This window comes from Oncorhynchus kisutch, linkage group LG3 (assembly GCF_002021735.2).
Source record: "Oncorhynchus kisutch isolate 150728-3 linkage group LG3, Okis_V2, whole genome shotgun sequence".
Classification (NCBI taxonomy): domain Eukaryota; kingdom Metazoa; phylum Chordata; class Actinopteri; order Salmoniformes; family Salmonidae; genus Oncorhynchus; species Oncorhynchus kisutch.
In genome coordinates, this window is record NC_034176.2 from 39,303,641 (window position 1) to 39,323,258 (window position 19,618).

Below are 19,618 nucleotides of genomic sequence, written 5' to 3' on the forward strand. Positions count from 1 at the left end.
TTGCAAGCCGAAGAACACCATCCCAACCGTAAAGCAGCACGTGGGTGGCAGCATCATGTTGTGGGGGAGCTTTGCTGCAGGAGGGACTGGTGCACTTCACAATATAGATGGCATCATGAGAATGGAAAATTATGTGGATATATTGAAGCAACATCTCAAGACATCAGTCAGGAAGTTAAAGCTTGGTCGCAAATGGGTTTTCCAAATGGACAATGACCCCAAGTATACTTCCAAAATGGCTTAAGGACAACAAAGTCAAGTTATTGGAGTGGCCATCACAAAGCCCTGACCCCAATCCCATAGAACATTTGTGGGCAGAACTGAAAAAGCGTGTGCGAACAAGGAGGCCTACATTCCTGACTCAGTTACACCAGTTTCTGATCCACTGGAATTGTGATACTTGAATTATAAGTGAAATAATCTGTCTGTACACGATTGTTGGAAAAATGTATTGTTTCAAGCACAAAGTAGATGCCCTAACTGACTTGCCAAAACTATAGTTTGTTTACAATAAATTTGTGGAGTGGTTGAAAAACAAGTTTTAAATGACTCCAACCTAAGTGTATGTAAACTTCCGACTTCAACTGTATGACTTGCGCTTATTTTGGCTCCCCTAAATGAACTCACAATTCACATTGTACATTCCACACCTCCCCTCTAGGTGTGTATATGATACGATATTAGTGATATAATATAAATCTCTGCTCCCTGATTGGGAAAATCCTTTTTGATGTCAAAGAGGACAAAGTGTACATTTGTCCTTCATTCATGTTTGGACATACTGCAGAGCATCTGCTAAAATATATTTTTTAAATAGTGCATTTTGAAAAGTCTAGACTGGCATTGAGGACCACTGCTAACTGGATGTATGCATCATCAGCACAGTCTGACGGTTTGGTGGTCATGCGGTTTGGTGACATCGGACCTTGATCTGAATCTCTTCATCCTGAGAGAGAGAGAGAGAGGAGAGAGAGAGAGAGAGAGAGAGAGAGAGAGAGAGAGAGAGAGAGAGAGAGAGAGAGAGAGAGAGAGAGAGAGAGGTAGAAAGAGAGAGAGAGAGAGAGAGAGGTAGAAAGAGAGAGAGAGAGGTAGAAAGAGAGAGAGAGAGAGGTAGAAAGAGAGAGAGAGAGGTAGAAAGAGAGAGAGAGGTAGAAAGAGAGAGAGAGTTAGAAAGAGAGAGAGAGAGAGAGGTAGAAAGAGAGAGAGAGAGAGGGGGGGAGAGGTAGAAAGAGAGAGAGAGAGGGAGAGGTAGAAAGAGAGAGAGAGGTAGAGAGAGGGAGAGGTAGAAAGAGAGAGAGAGGTAGAAAGAGAGAGAGAGGTAGAAAGAGAGAGAGAGAGAGAGAGAGAGAGGTAGAAAGAGAGAGAGAGAGGTAGAAAGAGAGAGAGAGAGGTAGAAAGAGAGAGAGAGAGAGGTAGAAAGAGAGAGAGAGAGGTATAAAGAGAGAGAGAGAGAGAGAGAGAGGTAGAAAGAGAGAGAGAGAGGTAGAAAGAGAGAGAGAGAGAGAGAGGTAGAAAGAGAGAGAGAGAGGTATAAAGAGAGAGAGAGAGAGAGAGAGAGGTAGAAAGAGAGAGAGAGAGGTATAAAGAGAGAGAGAGAGAGAGAGAGGTAGAAAGAGAGAGAGAGAGGTATAAAGAGAGAGAGAGAGAGAGAGAGGTAGAAAGAGAGAGAGAGAGAGAGAGAGAGAGTGAAAAAGAGGTGAGTAGTTAAAGCAGCCTGGTCTCTGTCTACTGTAGAAGATCAAACAACACAACATCGGTTGTGTAAAACTGATCTCTTGACTTTTTTCATTTTTTTCATCTCTGGAAGATTCCTTGGTATATTGTTTATTTACTAGTTAGCATAATTTCCCTAAAGGTAATCCTGGATCCTGCTTCAGTGGGTATATGTGTGCGTCCCAATTGGGAATAGGGGGCCATTTGGACTTCAACCTTGTACATACTGTGTCTGCAGTCTCCTCCCCCTCTGTGTGTTCCGCTCCACTGTTGGGGTTGGACATGTCAAAGTCAGAGAGAGCACTCTCTATAGCCTCCTCATCATAGTCTGTTTGGTATTCATCTGATAACTCTGAGGGAGAGAGCAAGACAGAGAAGGTGTAGAGAATAACACAGGAACCAAATAGGTACAGGAAGTGTGTGTGTGTGTCCCTCTCACCTTCCACCAGGACTGGTTTGACAGGCTCAATTCGAGAGACAATCTCTGCCAGGTCAGTGAAGGAGGCATTGGGACACGTGACCACCTAAAACGCACACACACACACACACACACACACACACACACACACACACACACACACACACACACACACACACACACACACACACACACACACACACACCAGTCAACAGTCTAAAGGAACATTTATTGGCAACTGTAAATTAGGAAATTGCCACAGTCCATTTCATAACTGCTAGTATTGGAAGCAATCAGTCAAAAACGACACACAAAAAAAACATGTAAAAAACAATTCTGAACCAATGAGATGTGCAACCAAGGCTGAAGTGGGATTGGAATAGCTGCTGCAACATCTGAAATAGAAACAAGGTGTGGTGCAGTTGAGAACCGGTCTGTGTAACTAGCTAACGCACATTGCCACTCTTCGTGTTATGAAATTCCTCTTGATGTCTGTCTTTCATCATCTTGTCCACAACCCCACTACGACTCCACATGTCAAACACTGTCTTACAGTGCTGGTAGCCCACTTCCTGAGACAGAGAGAGCGAGAGACAGAGGGAGAAGGGGGGGGGGGGGGGATTAGGTGAGATTATGATGAGACGAGACAGATGGAGAGCCATGGAGACAGTGTCTGGGTCCCCAATGTCACCCTTTTCTCTATATAGTGCACTACTTTACGGGCTGTGGTCAAAAGCAGTGCACCATATAGGGTATCATTTGGGACGCACCCAGTGAGAAAAAGAGGGCCACTCACGGCGATCTCATCGAACTTGCCAAACTCTAAGGTGCCGTAGTGATCAATGGGCGGCCGGATGTACTCGCAGTACTCGCTGTCTTTAACTAACTCCAGCTGACGAACGCAGCACACATACGCAAGCCTGGTCTGGATCTCAGCCATGTTCAGGACCTTATAGAGGAGTAGAAGAATACAGAAATAGACCTGAGTTCAGGTAGGCCTCCGTGCCTCAGCAAACAAAGGAGAGTAGCAGGTTGTCCTCAACAACAATAGGGCTTACCCAGGAAAAGCATCCAAAAAGTACTAATATGGTCAACAGGAGTTGGAGCACTCTAAAACAGGCTAGATAGATCCGTTGTGATCAGCAGATATGAATCATCGTGAACTAAATGACCACAAGGTATTCTAGGTTGTGAGCATGATTTTTTTTACATCCTCCTGACTCACCTGGACTTTCTTTGCCAGGGGGTTGAAGCGTTTCCATAGCAGCCACCAGCCAGACAGTGAGTCACCGTAGTTGGTGAGGTTAGTCTCGTCCTGGCTGCCCACATCGATGGCTATTACTACTTTGGCTCCCATGGAGCGAGCTACATCAGCTATATAATATAAATACATATATATACATATATATAACGTGAAGGTGAGAGAGAGAGATAGTGACAAACACTGACCAATAGCCATGGCATCTACTGTGTACATCACATGCAAGGTAATGTCTCTAACTTGTACAGTATAACTATTCATGTATGCTGACTTTTAACATCATGTTTTATAGTTGTTTGAGACATGGCATATACATACTGACCAGGTAGGTTATTTATGTAGCCACCGTCCATGAGTAAGTGTCCATCTTTGGGGTCACAGAGGGGTGGCAGGTACCCAGACAGTGACATGCTGGCACGCACATACCTCCATAGGGAACCTACAAGAGGAGGGCATGCTGAGGTTCAATACCTCAACAGAGTCAAAGGTCCCAAATGACATAGTGCACTACATAGTGCACTACTTTTGACCCGTATCAAATTGCCTCCTTTTCCCTATATAGTACAGTAGTTTTAAACCTGAGCCCTACGGAACCCTGGTCAAAAGTAGTACACTATATATATAGGGAATAGGGTGCCATTTTCGACATTGAGAATAAAGCCAGACAGACCGTCAGTGTGAACCCTCATGGATGAAGCAGTGATATCTGTGGTGATGTTGAAGTAGGGGATCCACAGGTCCTAGGAGAGTAGCATGCGGGGGAAAGAGAGAGAGGAGAAGAAATGTTTAGCTGATGAAAATAAACTATGAGCTGACCCGGTATTGTCATGTTGAATGGATGTCATAAGCCAGCAGTTATAAGTATGGGTCAAATCTAGGGATGAATAAATAATCCGGATTTTTAAACTGATCACTGAGGCCTAATTAAAACCATCACTATTCGCATTGGGATCCTGTCAAGTGGAGTGTGGACTACAACCCCCTGTCCTCTCACCTCGATCTGTTTGCCCTTAAATACAGCGCTGACGCTGTTATTAAAGGAGGCCCCAGAGAACATGGAGGTCACCGGGTACGTCAGGTCGAACACCTTCTTGAAGATGGACCTCATGTCCTGGTGTTGGAGAGAGGTGGAGAGATACCTTACGATCAACTTCTCTGGAGCCAAAGACAACGGCTACGTCTTAAACCCTATTCCCTATTTAGTGCGTTACTTCTGACTAGTGCCCTGGTCAAAAGTAGTGCACTACATGGGGAATAGGGTACCATTTGGGATTAGGACAACATCCTCTTATGCAGTGAGCCCAGCTTCGGCCGTCCTGTATCTTCTCACCATGGCCCACTCGCGAGCGCGGACCCTCATTCGGCTGTTGCTCTTCTCCTCAGCGTACAGCGCCCCCATCAGGGAGCCGATGGAGGTGCCGCCCACCATGTCCACAGGGATACCCGCCTCATTGAGCGCCCGCAGGATACCAACCTGACAGCAACCCCTAGGAGGGAGACGGACCACAGGTAGGTTACACAGAGTCCAAAACATGAAATTGGACAATAAAGCACAGTCGGTGTGTGAGTATAAGAGGGGGGACGTTTAGCCTAAGGAAGCGTTTTAGTGGACAGTCAGAGGGAGCAGTGTTGACGGGACTAGAGAATATACCCACCGTGACCCAGCTCCTGGACATGCCAGAGCAAAAGGGAACAAGAACAGAGAGCAGAAAAGAAAGACAGAAAAGCCATTATCGAAAGACAGAGGCCTCATAGCAAGGTAGACAGAGGCCTCACAGCAAGGTAGACAGAGGAAAGAGGCATCCAGAGAGAACAAGGACACAAAACAGCCACACACTCTCTATACTAGAAATATGAAAATGATTTAAAGTTGGGCAAAAACCAGGAAAACCATAACCAGGGACTATAATCCTAAAAGAATGTTTGAATAATTGCAGTTGTAAAAATCTGCGGCGTAAAAATCGTAATGTGACGACTGCAGATGCCAGATCTAATCCACTAAAAAGGTACTACTGATAGTGCAGCATGTTACATTGGGGTGTGAGGTCTGGAAAGAGATTAGCAGCACCTTGCACCCCCTCCCCCCAGCACCAGGGCGATGGTGTTGCCTGTCAGGACTCTGGCCAGACGGCTGAAGTCAGAGTGGCGGTCTGGAGGCTTCTGGAACACACGCTGGTACATCTCTCTCTGAGGACAACCACAGCAGGACCACAGGAGCACAGCACCACAGGAGCAGAGGTAGAGGGGAAGAGTCAGCAAATGTGTGATTCGTCTCAATTGGCACCCTATTCCCTAGTGCACTACTTTTGACCAGAGAGCTATACATTATATAAGAAATAGGGTGCCATTTGGGAAGCAGCCTAGGTCAAGATTGTTTTCGGAAAGCTCAGTAATGTTATCTAAAAGCTTCCTTCTGAGACGTGCATCATATGAGCTGTGAGGCAGAGTGAACCAAGCTGCAGTTCAAAAGCCAAGATTGAAAAAGTAGGTTGAATACTGTCTAGTCAGTGAGAGGAGCTATGACTATTCTGGCTGAGGTGTGTGTGTACTAGCATGGACAGGCTACTACTGGAAAATACCACATTTGGGCAGGACGGGGGTGTATGTATGTGTGCCTTCCTGTCTCTGTTCCTGCCTGCGCGTGTGTGCATGCCTGTGTATGTGTGTGTATATAGGGTACCAGTTTAGGCAGACTCCTCTTGGAGAAGACCCTGTGTGGACAGGAGAGGTGCAGGTGTCTGGAGATCCAGCTCCTCATGTTGAGCCACTCCACAGTGCCCTGAGGCGGGGGACCGTCCTCCCTGTGCAGCAGGATCAGCTGCTTCTGGGCCCGCACTGCACTGCCCTCCAGCATCCGCTCCAACTAGGGGACAGAGGCCACAGCACAGGGACAACAGCGTCACACCCACAGTGGAGGAGGCCTAAATTAAGGGTGAGTCCCAAATGGCACACTATAAGTAATGCACTGTACAAGAGGGATTTGGTGTCATTTGAGATTTGTCCTTCATGTCAATCAGACAGCAGAGTCTGAAAGAGACAAGCCTTGTTTCTCTTCTTCCTCATTAAGCTACAATCATTTAACCCCTAATAAACTGTCTTACTAAAAGGGGTTAATCCTAGCGAAGCTAATTAAGAAGCTTAATCCCCACATACACTCAGTAGGCCAGTTATCCCACTTCATAGAGACTGCATAAAACAAAGTAAGCCCTCGACTTTCCTAAAACCCATTAGGCAGATAGGGTTCCACAGCTATATGTTGTTTCTTATTGAGCTGCCCCTGTTGTGCATTTTAAAAATGTTATACCTCGCCCACGGTCGGCTCGGCCTCTCCCAGTCCCACTATGATGATGCAGTCGGCCTGGCGGATGCAGCGCTGGGTCCAGGGGGTCAAGGTATCGTCTGATTGGTAGAGAACGATGCGGTGGATGTCCTCCTGCTGCCCCAGCCAGCTGGACAGGCGGTACTCATGCACACTACAGAGGAGAGGGTTGAGATGTGTGTATCCTTTCAAATGTTTCCTTCAACTATGACAACCAGCTGATCTTGACACAAATATGCTAACGCAGACAACAGCGTGCGTGCCTGAAATGATTACGTCATTCCTACCTGTCCAGTGCGGCAGCACCCAGTCGCTGTTTGATGATGTCACTGGTCAAGAGTAAGGTGGGACCTAAAAGTCCAACATAAATCAAATAGTACATGCTGAATGTAGACCAGCAAGCTATATAATTAGTAGTCGTAGTTCACTTTTTAGTCCAACGACATCTGTTTGTGTCACCGGGAGTGGTGAAGCAGGACTAGTAGTAATGATATGTACCAATGGCACTGAGTGCATGCTGCAGCTCCAGTGTGAAGGCTGTAAGAGGCACCTCCTCTGACACAGGCAGGATGGTCACAGTGGACAGGTTAGAGGCCGGGCTCCCTGAATCCCACTTACTGCTGGGGGGTTGTAGCGTCAGACCACGGGCTACAACAGAGGCAGGAAGACAGAGGCATCGCTGAAACACCATGGGTGGTTGACACAGACAGAATACAAGAACACACACACTATCCCCCTGACACATACATTTTAAATATACACCACCGTTCAAAAGATTTGGGTCACTTCGAAATGTCCTTGTTTTTGAAACAAGAAAAGTCCATTAAAGTCCATTAAAATTGATCCGAAATACAGTGTAGACATTGTTGATGTTGTAAATGACTATTGTAGCTGGAAATGGCTGATTTTTTATGGAATATCTACATAGGCGTACAGAGGCCCATTATCAGCAACCATCACTCCTGTGTTCCAATGGCACGTTGTGTTAGCTAATCCAAGTTTATAATTTTTAAAGGCTAATTGATTATTAGAAAACCCTTTTTCAATTATGTTAGCATAGCTGAAAACTGTTGTTCTGATTAAAGAAGTGATAAAATTGTCCTTCTGTAGACTAATTAAGTATCTGGAGCATCAGTGTTTGTGGGTTCGATTAGAGGCTCAAAATGGCCAGAAACAAAGACCTTTCTTCTGAAACTCGTCAGTCTATTTTTGTTCTGAGAAATAAAGGCTATTCCATGCGAGAAATTGCCAAGAAACTGAAGATCTTGTAAAGCGCTGTGTACTACTCCGATCATAGAACAGTGCAAACTGGACAAAAAAATGTGATTTTCTTTCCAAAACAAGGACATTTCCAAGTGACCCCAATCTTTTGAACGGTAGTGTACACTAACCTGCCAAGGGTCCGTGAACCTGCTGCATATTTCCAAGGATCTTCTGTCCCAGCAGATGGATGAGTCTGGTCACTACCTGCGGATACCTCCTCTTGATGGAGCTGAGGGCCCCCTCAGGCAGCTTGGCTAGCTCAGAGTCCCTGATGGCGTGCACTGTAGTGGCTCGGTTCATGTGGGTCAGGGCCTCCACCTGAGGACACCACACAAGTTCTATGAATAACAGTTAATCAAGGGTTCCATCTCTTGAAGTTAAATTAGCCTGGTCCCAGATTTGTTTGTGCTCTTCCCAACTCATTGTCACTCTTTGTCAAGCCACGACAATGGGTGACAAATAATTGACATGATAGCACAAACAGGTCTGGGACCAGGCTAGAGTTAAATACATCAACCATAAAGAATATGGGATTATAGAGCACTCACCACCCCTATGAGGTCACCGCGACCATACTCTCCGGCCAACTCCTTCTTCCCATCATCCTTTGCGATGACAGAGCGCAGGCGGCCACTGAGGACGATGAAGGTGCTGTCCGACTTGTCTCCCTGCCTAGGAACGGTTGGATGCAGCAGTTAGACAGAGAAACAGATAGACCAGACTATTCAACTCTGACCCTACGAGGTCCAGAGCCTGCTGGTTTTCTGTTCTACCTGATAATTCATTGCATCCACCTGATGTCCCAGGTCTAAATCAGTCCCTATTTAGAGGGGAATATATATTTTTTTTAACGCATTGGAACTGGTTTCGAGGTCCAGGTTTGAATTTGAGGGAGATAGAGGATATGAGACCATTCAGCATAGAGATCCTATAATCCCCTGACCAAGATGGATGTTTTTTTGCCATGTTGCTAGGATGCCTATGTCCATTCTAGTGTTCTATATGTACTTCTATGCTATTCAGCAGGTACCTGTAGACAGTGCGGCCAGCCTCCACAGCCATCCAGTCCAGAGCAAAGTCTATCTGCCTGACGAAGCCTGACACCCTCTTCACCACGGTGTGAGCCACATTCAGCACCACCCTTGGCTCTTCGCGCATGATCCTACATAGACCCACATTCACATATTCAGACAGCAACTACTGTGCACAAAAACATGCACACCAACAGGGTGTGGGACAACAGGGTCTGGGACAAATATGAGAATTACAGTAACAATACTGTCATCAGACGTCGAGTGTGTGTGCGTGTGTGTGTCTATACACAAGGAAAATGGCATACTCATAGAAGGCAGCTTTAGAGATAGACAGGAAGGTGCAGTCCCTGTGTGCTCGGACGCTGAAGATGAGGGGTTCACCAGTCAGCACGGCCAGATGACCCACCATCTCCCCTGGGTGAGTCAGAAACAGCAGGGTGTCCTCCTCGCGGTCGATCGTCCGCTGGTACACATGGAGCGCCCCCGAGATCACAAACTGCACACTTGCATCCTACCATAGGGAACAGACGGCACAGGGAGATACAGCTATACATAATGTCAATGGACGAGTCCCAAATGGCACCCTATTCTCCAAATAGTGCACTACTTTTGACTAGAGCCCTGGTCAGAAGTAGTCCACCCTATAGGGAATAGTGCCTTTTGACACACATAAATGAACCACTTATAAAATGACGCAAAATGACAAATGACGTTGACCGTTTCTGGCCGTGCTGCTGACAGAGAAGAAGCAGATGTTTTACTGAGGTGAGCTCTAGCCTCAGGGCTAAAGGCTATGTCTACCACTACCAGGCAGCATGCAGACAGACTGACAGACCTGGTCCCCCTGGCTGTTCAACACACAGCCAGCTTTGACCTGACGCAGAGTCACCCTGCCCTCCAGCAGACTGGGGTCCTGACAGAGAGCAGGAGAGAGATAGGGAGGTAAGAAGAGGGTCAGAAAATATGTCAGGAATGTCCAAACTCCTGCAGTGTGTGTGCAGCTTCTGTTCCAGCCCAGCTCTTTGATGAAGAATAAATTGTCTTCCATTTGGACTGTGATTAGTTGAATCAGGTGTTAGTTCTGGACTGGAACAAAAGCCTGCACATACATTGGCTCTCCAGGGCCAGCCCGTTGGATGTGTTCTAGTTTATACGGAGACCCAGAGAGAGCCATCCAGTACCTGTAGTTGTATGACGCGCTGCAGGTCCTTCTTGGCAGCCTGGAAGATGGCGTTGACCTTGCTGTGGTGGATGTGACCTGACTGACCTCCTCCAGCCTCAGAGTAGTGAAACACAGCAGAGGGAGTGTGCACCATGGTCACACTCTTCTTCAGAATGGACTGATGAATGAAAGGGAGAAAGGGGAGGGGGTGAGTATGGCCTTGCTATTGAGAGAGGCTGCCATAGCCTATCTTCTCTTGAGAGCCAAGTCTGCCAATGTGCCCACTGCCCACAAAATGACGTGGAAACTGAGCTGCACTTCCTAACCTCCTGTCAAATGTATGACCAGATTAGGCACACATATTTCCCTCAGATGTAATGTAATGTATGGGGAAATAAACATATTTTCCCATACCAATAAAGCCCTTTGAATTGTACTGAATTGAGAGAGGAAGAGTCAGAGAGAGAGTCAGAGACATAACTAGGAATGTCTCTGACTATGTATCTTATGGACGTTGTTACACAATGTGTCTAGTAAATCTGCAGTGCATCACAGACCTTGTGTGGGACCTGGGGACTTGGTGGTGGTGTGTCTGCTTTAGCTGCTTCTTCTGATATTCTGGCTCGCTGATATGCCATGTTGAGGTCAGCCGATGTGGCACCTCAAAGAGTGTGAGGAGAGAGACAAAAAGCATTCAGACACACGGAGCAGGGCTTGTACAGTACAGGGCCGGATTCACAAAACACTACTTACGCAAAAACTTTGTTTGTTTGTAAGTGCAATTCCTCAACAATATCTTAAGATTTACAGTACAGGTCACTACTATGTGGTCTGACCAGTGTGTGTGTGTGTGTGTGTGTGTGTGTGTGTGTGTGTGTGTGTGTGTGTGTGTGTGTGTGTGTGTGTGTGTGTGTGTGTGTGTGTGTGGTAATGTATGCTTACTTGACACTGCCAGAGGAGTGGACTGGGAGCGAGAACTTTTTCCTTTAGTGGTTGGGCTGCTATTTGAAAGACAGGACTTCCTCTCTCCAATTTCTGAAACAACACCATACAGCTATGCCATGAGTATGTCCTGCTTTCCAGCAAGCCACCATTCTTCATAGTGACATAACATAACAACCTCCACACTTATCCATCTGGATTCATATTTTCATGATATGGTAATCCAAATGTAATCCAGACATAATGCAGACTAGGGTTGCACATTTCCAGTAACTTTCCACAAATTGCCAGGTTTTCCAGAAACCCCACTTGGAGGATTCCCAGACATCCTGTTAATTCCCTCCTGATTCCAGGAATCTTCCAAATGGGATTTGTTTTTTTGGGGGGGAAAGTTACCGGAATGTTTGGAACCGTATGCAAAACCAAAGCTAGAATTAACATTGGTTTCTATGCTGGCATTTACCAGTGAGATGACCATCCCATAATAACTGACCTGTGTCGCTGGGCCCCTTCTCATGGCCAGACTCATCAGATCGAGATTGATGTCTGTCTCGACCCCTGTTCGGGTTGGCTTCACCTATCACACTGTGCACTGCCACAAGGGGGATCGCCTGTCTCTCCTGAAAGACACACATGGAACACACACACAGAACCATCAGGAGTATACATCCCCTTCAAAGATTAAATACCCAGTCGTGTGTGTATGTGTGTCATACTGCATTGAAGAGCTCGGTGGTAAGGCCTAGGTAGTTGTGAAGGGCTAGGAAGGTGACTCTCTGCAGGCGTACCATGATGATCTAGAAAGGACAATAACAAAAAAGCAACAAATGACTCCACTGTTTTAGTAAAGAGAGCAGAACCCTGAAAATGTCTGAAAATACAAAATCCTCAGTGATTTAGTTTTTTGAGTTTAGCTGTGTAACTACAGAATAATGTCATAGTTGCCTACAAACCAGGCAGGAGGTGTGATCTCCAGTATTTGAGTGATATTATATAATGGCTGATTTCCCTGGGTACAGACCACATCCCAAATGGCACTCTATTCCCTTTTTAGTCCATTACTTTTGACCAGAACTATATGGGCCCTAGTCAAAAGTTGTGCACTTTACAGTGCTTATAGAAAGTCTACACCCCCTTGAACTTTTTGCACATTTTGCTGCCTTAGAATTCAATCTAAAAAGGGATTAAAACAGATTTCTTTCCTACAGATCTACACAACCTACTACAAGACAACATGGCAAATAAATTAACTACAGGGTTGGGTCAAATCCAATATTGTGGTGGTGGCGGCAACATGTTATGGGTATGCATGTCATGGGCAGGGACTGGGGAGTTTATCAGGATGAAAATAAATATTAAAGGAGAAAACCTGCCTCAGTCTTCTGAAAACCTAACTTTGTTTTTTTCAGTGACACAATAACACAAATTTGAATGCAAAAAATACACACCAGAATGGCTTTCCAAGAGGTGTTGAGTGATTTAGTCTCAGTCCTGAATTAAATCTGCTTAATGACAAATCAGAGACAAGGTTTGAATATTACTGTCCATCAGTGATTCCCAACCAAATATTATGAGCTTTAGCAATTTCGACAAAAACAATGGATATATGTTTCCCTAAAAGTTGGTCAAATCTTATTCCGAATGATTCACAGCTGTAATGGCTGCTTAAGGTTTTCCCACCAAGTATTAACTCAGGGGGGCGGAGATTTATCCAATTACGCTATTTCAGTTTTTTTATTTGTTTATTCATTTGAAAACACTTTGAAAATGTGGAGTAAGTTGTGTAGATCTGTAAGAAAAAAATCTAATTTAATAAATTTTTAGATAAGATTTTAAGGCAGCAAAATGTGAAGAGAAGAAGTTCAAGGAGGTCTAGACTTTCTATAGGCACTGTACAGGGAATAGTGCGCCATTTGGGATGTATCCTAGGTCAGTCTGTCACTGATAGTAACAGTACCTGGATAACACGGACCAGGGTCTCTGGGTATTTCTCAAACACAGAGTGGAAGGCAGCAGCTGGAAGACGCAGTATGGTAGAAGGGGTTGCAGCTCTGGCAGATACAGTCTTGTAGGGGGCTGAGTGACCCTAGGATGCATAGGGGGGTAGAGGACGAGAATTGGTGGCTGGTCTCACTTTAAATCGGAGTACAGACTCATTGTAATGGATGGAATGGAATGGTCTCAAACAAATGGTTTTCCATTCCAGCCATTACTACGAATCGTCCGCCCCTCACCAGCCTCCTGTGTCTTAGGTACTTATCAGAGTGCAGTGGATAAATAAACATGCACTAGCTGAATCAGAGGGTAAATGAGAGTGGAAAGCGTAACGTACAGTGATGACATCCAGGATACTGAGCAGACTGTGGACACTGTCTCCTGGAAACACCTCCTTTACCACCACATCTGTCCCATCCTATAACAACAAAATACATGTTACTTGCATTTGACTATCAAACTTCAAGTACATAATACAAGTAGTTGTAAATGCAGCGTAACGGGTGAGACCACGTCCCCTCATGATCTTTTGGGCAAAACCTTTGTCAAAGATGGAAAACAATTTCCTTTCTATCTGAGTGCGGGCCTTCTTCCTTTTCCTATTCATGATGAGGTTGCTTCAGCAACAGATAGATATAGCATGTAGGGATCTTACACTCTCACGTATGCAGAGCTCCAGACGGCCGTCTTGCACCACGTAGATGCTGTCGTCGATGTCCCCGGGACGAAAGAGTGTCTCCATCTCGTGGAGCTGCACAAACACCATGTGACGGCACAGCTCCAGGAACAGAGGCTTCTCAAAGTGGCCCAGGACCCTGGACACAGCACACAGACCATAGTGGGATGGATTACACAGGGGTTATCATTTATAGGGCTTGCTAAAACAACTGTTGGTAATGCAGCGCCTTACAACATGACAACCCATCATTTACTCAGTCTAGGTGAGGGACACTCAAATCTGAACCTCGGGTCCAGTTACACTTCTGGTTTTAGTTTTTACCTGGTAGTTAATTGCACTCACCAGGTATCCTGGGTCTAAATCAGTCCCTGACTAAAGGGTAAGAATTAAAAATCATCAGTGGAACTAGACTGGAGGTCCATATTTGAGTGTCCCTAGTCTGGGTGTTTACGGTTCCCTTACCTGACGTTCTTAAGCATGTAGAGCACCTCAGAGGGCAGGTGAGAGTTCTGCACGTCAAACTCTGTGAGGTCAGCCTCCAGCAAAGAGGGAGGGGGCTCCTTAGCCACCAGGGTGGGGGGCTCCCTCCTAATGCGCAGTATTCTGGGACACAAAGTGTTAGGGTGGTGTTTAAATGTACCCTTAAAACATACAAAACTCGTACAAACTGTTCACCATCAGAAAAAAGAGAGGTTATCACTACAGGTATCATCGGAATACAGTGTAGTCATGACTCACTTTCGCGCTATAGACAGGACTTTAGTTCTCTTCCTGATTCGCTGCTTCTGTGACTCGGAGGTAGAGGTAGGGGTTGAGGTAGAGGACAAGGTCTGGACCTGGTACGGTAAAAAACAGGGAGAGATGTTTTAATTTAAATCAATTCAGTATAGCTAGCCTTGTGAAACCAGCCTGATCTCGTGATAACTCACATTCTAACGAGTGAAGTGAAATGAAACCTGGTCAGTCTGCTTAACCAGTGGTCAGTGAAACCTGGTCAGTCTGCTTAACCAGTGGTCAGTGAAACCTGGTCAGTCTGCTTAACCAGTGGTCAGTGAAACCTGGTCAGTCTGCTTAACCAGTGGTCAGTGAAACCTGGTCAGTCTGCTTAACCAGTGGTCAGTGAAACCTGGTCGGTCTGCTTGAATAGTGGTCAGTCTGCTTAACCAGTGGTCGGTCTGCTTGAACAGTGGTCGGTCTGCTTAACCAGTGGTCGGTCTGCTTGAACAGTGGTCGGTCTGCTTAACCAGTGGTCGGTCTGCTTGAACAGTGGTCGGTCTGCTTAACCAGTGGTTGGTCTGCTTGAACAGTGGTCGGTCTGCTTAACCAGTGGTCGGTCTGCTTGAACAGTGGTCGGTCTGCTTAACCAGTGGTTGGTCTGCTTGAACAGTGGTCGGTCTGCTTAACCAGTGGTCGGTCTGCTTGACGAGGCTACAGTAGAGCCTAACATACAGGTAATTTACTGTATCTCTATGTGCTATTTATATTGAAAATGACACAAAACAATTATGGGAGACACGCTAGACAAAATGTGCGAGGGATTGCCTGATGGTGTGGGACTGACCTTTCTCATGATCTTTCTGCCATAAAACATAACTTTGTCTCTTTTCCTGAAGCGATAGTGAGGCTGCTGCTCCTCTGAAAAAAAACCATCCAGCACATACTGTCATGACACATAGGCCTATATGGCTATTAAAGCTAAATTACTTTCTTTGTTTTATTACAACTTGACGAACTTGAACAATGTTCACTATTTTATTGGTTTGAAATATTTGCCTGTATATATTATTATTATTAGTCTTTTATAGATAAAGGTAGGTCGGTACACCAACTGATTCTAAATAAATACAAACAAATAAATCAAACAGTTCTTCATTTATGAGAGAATGGAGGCAGGAAGTACTGACTGTACTGTTTGTATCTTCTGTAGAATAAAAAAACAACCATGCCGATGAGAGACACTGCCAACACAGTCAGTACAGCTACGACCAGCACACCAGTCCACTGGGAGGGCAAAAGAAGATGATTATTAGACGTGGACCAAACCACAGCCACAATGACATCTAATATATTGGCTAGGAGTTCATCCCAAATGGCACCCTATTCCCTATATAATGCACTGCTTTGGACCAGAACCTTAGTAGACCTACACTTTATAGGGAATAGAGTGCCATTTTGGATGCAGCCTCAGTGGGCTGCTGGCATGGTGATCTAAGAACAGTCACAACAGCACTGTTCACAGAGTCAGTGCTGGAGAGGAGAGTGCTGGGTAGCTACCTACCAATGGCAATGGCATAGCAGTCTCTGTTCTGTCCTCCATCCAATGTTGCATCCTGGCCTTAATTTCACTGCCAAGTGGCACCAGGCTCTACAAAACAAGCAGGAAACCAACATTCAACAGATGACTATTCATGACCAGGCATCAAGAAGGTTAAGCCTAGATGGAGAAATGGAATCGGATACTGTGTAATAGACAGGGTAGTAGACCTATTGAATTGGTGGGAGATTTAGAACTGGTTTTATTACCGGGTATATACTGCAGCTGTCCTCATCTTTGTCATCCACCTTGTCATCCATTCCTAGCCAAAAAAAGGCAAACAGTATACATGCATTTTCCAAGTCACAGTGGAAGAGACTGTAAAAAATTAAATAAAGTATTCTTCACACTGTTTGAGAAATGGAACCAGAGGGCAATGTCCTAATCATTCCACACACTGATAGGCCTCATCAAAAGGAGCACTATGTGAATTCTTGAAACCCTAAAACCAATATGCCAAAACATCCCCTAACAAAACAGACACAAATGAGAAGAAATTAATATTACAAATGAGAACACTGGATCACTCACAGACTGTAGTCACAGAGTGTACTGCCAGTGTGTCTGTCTGCACCTGGTCTGCACTCTGTAACCAGAGACACCCACTGGCCACTGCACATGCATACTTGAATAGACTCACCCACAAGCAAGTAGAAAGTCTAGGCTACTACACTACACACCCTGAACCTGTATGTGTGCGTTAGAGACATCTCGCACAGATATAAGTTCATACACACCCCAGTAAACAGATTGTTCATAGGGCCTAGTATCCTGAGTATATCAAATTTGCCTGATCTAGCCTAGATCATTAAATACTGAGCAGGTGCATGGCCGGCTTGATTTCAAGATCTGGATGTATGGTATTTTCCTCTAACTGTGCCCTTATATTGATAAACAAACCCATCACGGAGAGACACAGCCAATTCGCACAGGTTTGACATTCTACTAACGTCGCCCTTGCCTTAAATAGCTATAATGTATCTACGACATACATATGGAAGAATACGAACACATTTCCAATTAGTTACGTTTAATCACAGTTATTAAATTGGTGCTCATAGGTTCAGGCAGTCGACGGTTATATGGCCAGATTTGTATCACTGTCACATAGAGCTAAATGGGCTGACAGGCAAACAGACAAAGTCCCGTTATTCTGACTTGCCCAATGCCAATTGACACCCCCGGCTGCGGCCATGCAGTCAAATAAACATAAATTATTTACACTGCACTACAACGTTAAATGAAAATATTAGCTACAATAATATACTTACTGGCTCGTATTACCTAACGTTCCACTATCTCCACTGTCAAAGTTTTATGTACACATGCATGTCTTTCTATCCCCGATGACTCGCTGCCAGTATCTGGAATTACAATTGGCTACCACTGACTGAATCAAACCAATCGCAAAACGTTTTATTCTGACGTCGGGCTCTTCGAATGTGTCTATCTTGCTGTTGGCGCTGTTCAAGGTGAGTGTAGCTATAGATTTGACACATATTATCGCTAAAGTTATATTAATCGCCATGTAGTGCTTATCTTGCTTTCTACTTCCACAATGACCGTACAGCTATTTAGAAACGGAGAGTCAAAGTGTCGTTGACCCATGTGTTTTGCTAGCTAGCGAACTACTGTAGTGCTAGCAAAACACATTGGTCCAAAATCAAGCTAAATAACCTTAGCTAGCTAACAACAGCTACCAACAAAGCTATGCGTAGACAACAATGCTCAATACGTTTTTCGCAATGAATATGTCTTCAGGTAGCAACAATTACAATATGGAACGTGTTTAATATGTGTCATGTTTACAATAATATTGTGTATAAACCCTGGTTTGTTAATGCTATATATTGGCCAGTGATAGGCTTTGAAACTACCGTATTGGCACTCTCCAGAAGAAGCCCATGTTGACTCCAATGCACCCTTCATAGGAATTAATGTAATTCTACACTATTTCAATTAGTGGCAATATGTAACTTTTCGGTCGACCTGGTCAAATCTGCATAGACATTTTAGTTTTAGATAAATCATTCTACTTGAAAGCAAGTCTAAGAAACGGTAAAGCTGTTCTATGTTCAGTATTTCTATGCTACCGTTAAGTTTTGTTTTTGCTCTTTTACCTTTGTACACCAGCTTCAAACAGCTAAAACAACAATGTTTTTGGTTATGGAAACTATATTTCACAGCGGTTTAACTGGTACAATGATTATCTACACTATACTAGTTTATGTAGTGTTGTGGTGTGTGTTGTCCAATATTTTTTATCAAAAATATTTTCATCCCGTCCCCGCAGGATTCGTTTTTGCCTTTTGGTAACCATCATTGTAAATAAAAATGTGTTATATCTTGCAACAGTTCGACTCACATTTTCACACGGGGGTTTCAAATGGTCAATAGTTCAAATGCCTATTTTAATCTGTTTCTTTATCCCAGTCTCATTTTACTTGATTGAAACTAATGTGAAAGAACTGAGAGGTAGATTCCTAGCTGTGAGGAAATAGTGAGTTAGCTATGTTTACTGTTGTTAGCTACCAAAGTACCCATTGTAATCTCACCCATTTCATTGACTCCATACAGATTTGCCCAACAGTTTGAGTCCAAAACTCTTCGATGCGATGGGTGTATTGAATGCTCTTCGCCGGGGCATTGTGAGAGGAGCTGATCGTATGGCTGAATTCACCAGCAAACGTGGCTCAAGGACTCACTACAAAGGCAGAGGGGCACAGCCAACAGGAGTACTAACCTCCAGCAGAAAATTTGTTCCAATACAGGCAATGATCCCCCAGTTTGTGGTGCCTGACTTGGAGGGATTCAGACTCAAGCCCTACGTGTCGTACCGCACCCCGGTTGGAACGGAGCCCGCTGTCACCCCTGAGGGTCTGTTCTCTGAGGCTGTGGCCCAGCAGATCCAGAAAGACTTTGAGGAAGGCTCATTTGATAAGGAACAGCTGGAGAAATACGGATTTGAGCCCACGCAGGAGGGAAAGTTATTCAAACTATACCCAAAGAACTTTATATAATAAAAAGGCCACCCAATCTGATCTATCTGGAACTCTGACTTAGTATCAAGGATTGTTAACTAATTTTGTTTGTGTTGGGAGGTCAAGTAGTTGCTAACCATTTGAGACCGCTGAGCTGATCATATGTTACTGGACCGTGGTGTATTGTGAATGTGCTTGCTGAAAGTACTAGTATGTGGTATTCTAATTAAAAACAAATATATTATATGACGTTTTACTACTTTATTTATTAGATATTTATTTTTTAAACCATCAATACACATGTTGGATACATGTTATTAGGATGGGTTTTGCACTAAGTAAAATCATTATGGTCAATTGATCATAGTACAGCTATATATGATGATATCCAACTAAGCTTAGATGTTTGCCAAATAGGCTTTCACAATGTTAACAGAACAAAGAGAAGCCTGGTGATCCAAATACAGTAAATGTCTTGTTCAAAAATGATATACAGTGCATTCGGAAAGTTACAAGTTACAGCCTGATTGTAAAATG

At 44.6% G+C, this 19,618-nt stretch overlaps 2 protein-coding genes across 3 annotated transcripts; one reads left to right on the top strand and one right to left on the bottom strand.

The window, feature by feature from the left end:
• Positions 1-517: 517 nt before the first annotated feature.
• LOC109882574 (patatin-like phospholipase domain-containing protein 7) lies at positions 518-17,451 on the bottom strand. 2 transcript variants are annotated; one of them, XM_031805838.1, is made up of 35 exons: positions 17,372-17,451; positions 16,310-16,362; positions 16,065-16,151; positions 15,691-15,787; positions 15,348-15,421; positions 14,525-14,622; positions 14,249-14,389; positions 13,763-13,922; positions 13,445-13,525; positions 13,070-13,198; positions 11,901-11,909; positions 11,606-11,732; positions 11,113-11,205; positions 10,728-10,831; positions 10,190-10,348; positions 9,844-9,921; positions 9,314-9,519; positions 9,005-9,136; positions 8,523-8,646; positions 8,103-8,292; positions 7,210-7,359; positions 6,999-7,062; positions 6,697-6,865; positions 6,073-6,255; positions 5,461-5,579; positions 4,723-4,879; positions 4,387-4,503; positions 4,063-4,132; positions 3,715-3,831; positions 3,357-3,505; positions 2,928-3,080; positions 2,587-2,703; positions 2,153-2,237; positions 1,941-2,065; positions 518-946 (listed from the first exon to the last, which is right to left on the bottom strand). In XM_031805838.1, the coding sequence occupies exons 2-35, from the start codon at positions 16,358-16,360 to the stop codon at positions 902-904; spliced, it is 3,960 nt and encodes a 1,319-aa protein (XP_031661698.1). In that variant the 5' UTR covers positions 16,361-16,362; positions 17,372-17,451; the 3' UTR covers positions 518-901. The 2 variants fall into 2 exon arrangements, with proteins under 2 accessions (XP_031661698.1, XP_031661694.1); XM_031805834.1 differs by having other exon boundaries at positions 519-946; positions 11,829-11,909.
• LOC109882597 (39S ribosomal protein L41, mitochondrial-like) lies at positions 17,443-19,327 on the top strand. The gene is made up of 2 exons (XM_020474697.2): positions 17,443-17,572; positions 18,678-19,327. The coding sequence occupies exon 2, from the start codon at positions 18,716-18,718 to the stop codon at positions 19,118-19,120; it is 405 nt and encodes a 134-aa protein (XP_020330286.1). The 5' UTR covers positions 17,443-17,572; positions 18,678-18,715; the 3' UTR covers positions 19,121-19,327.
• Positions 19,328-19,618: the final 291 nt, after the last annotated feature.

What these genes read in the sequence shown, in the direction of transcription:
- LOC109882574 (XM_031805834.1), bottom strand. Translation starts at nt 16,360, where the DNA reads ATGGATGACAAGGTGGATGACAAAGATGAGGACAGCTGCAGTATATAC. An exon ending in GCAAGTTCGATGAGATCGCC is followed by an intron (nt 2,704 to 2,927) that starts GTGAGTGGCCCT and finishes TCTCTGTCTCAG; the next exon opens with GAAGTGGGCTACCAGCACTG. An exon ending in GGGAGGAGACTGCAGACACA is followed by an intron (nt 947 to 1,940) that starts GTATGTACAAGG and finishes TCTCTCTCTCAG; the next exon opens with GATGAAGAGATTCAGATCAA.
- LOC109882597 (XM_020474697.2), top strand. Translation starts at nt 18,716, where the DNA reads ATGGGTGTATTGAATGCTCTTCGCCGGGGCATTGTGAGAGGAGCTGAT.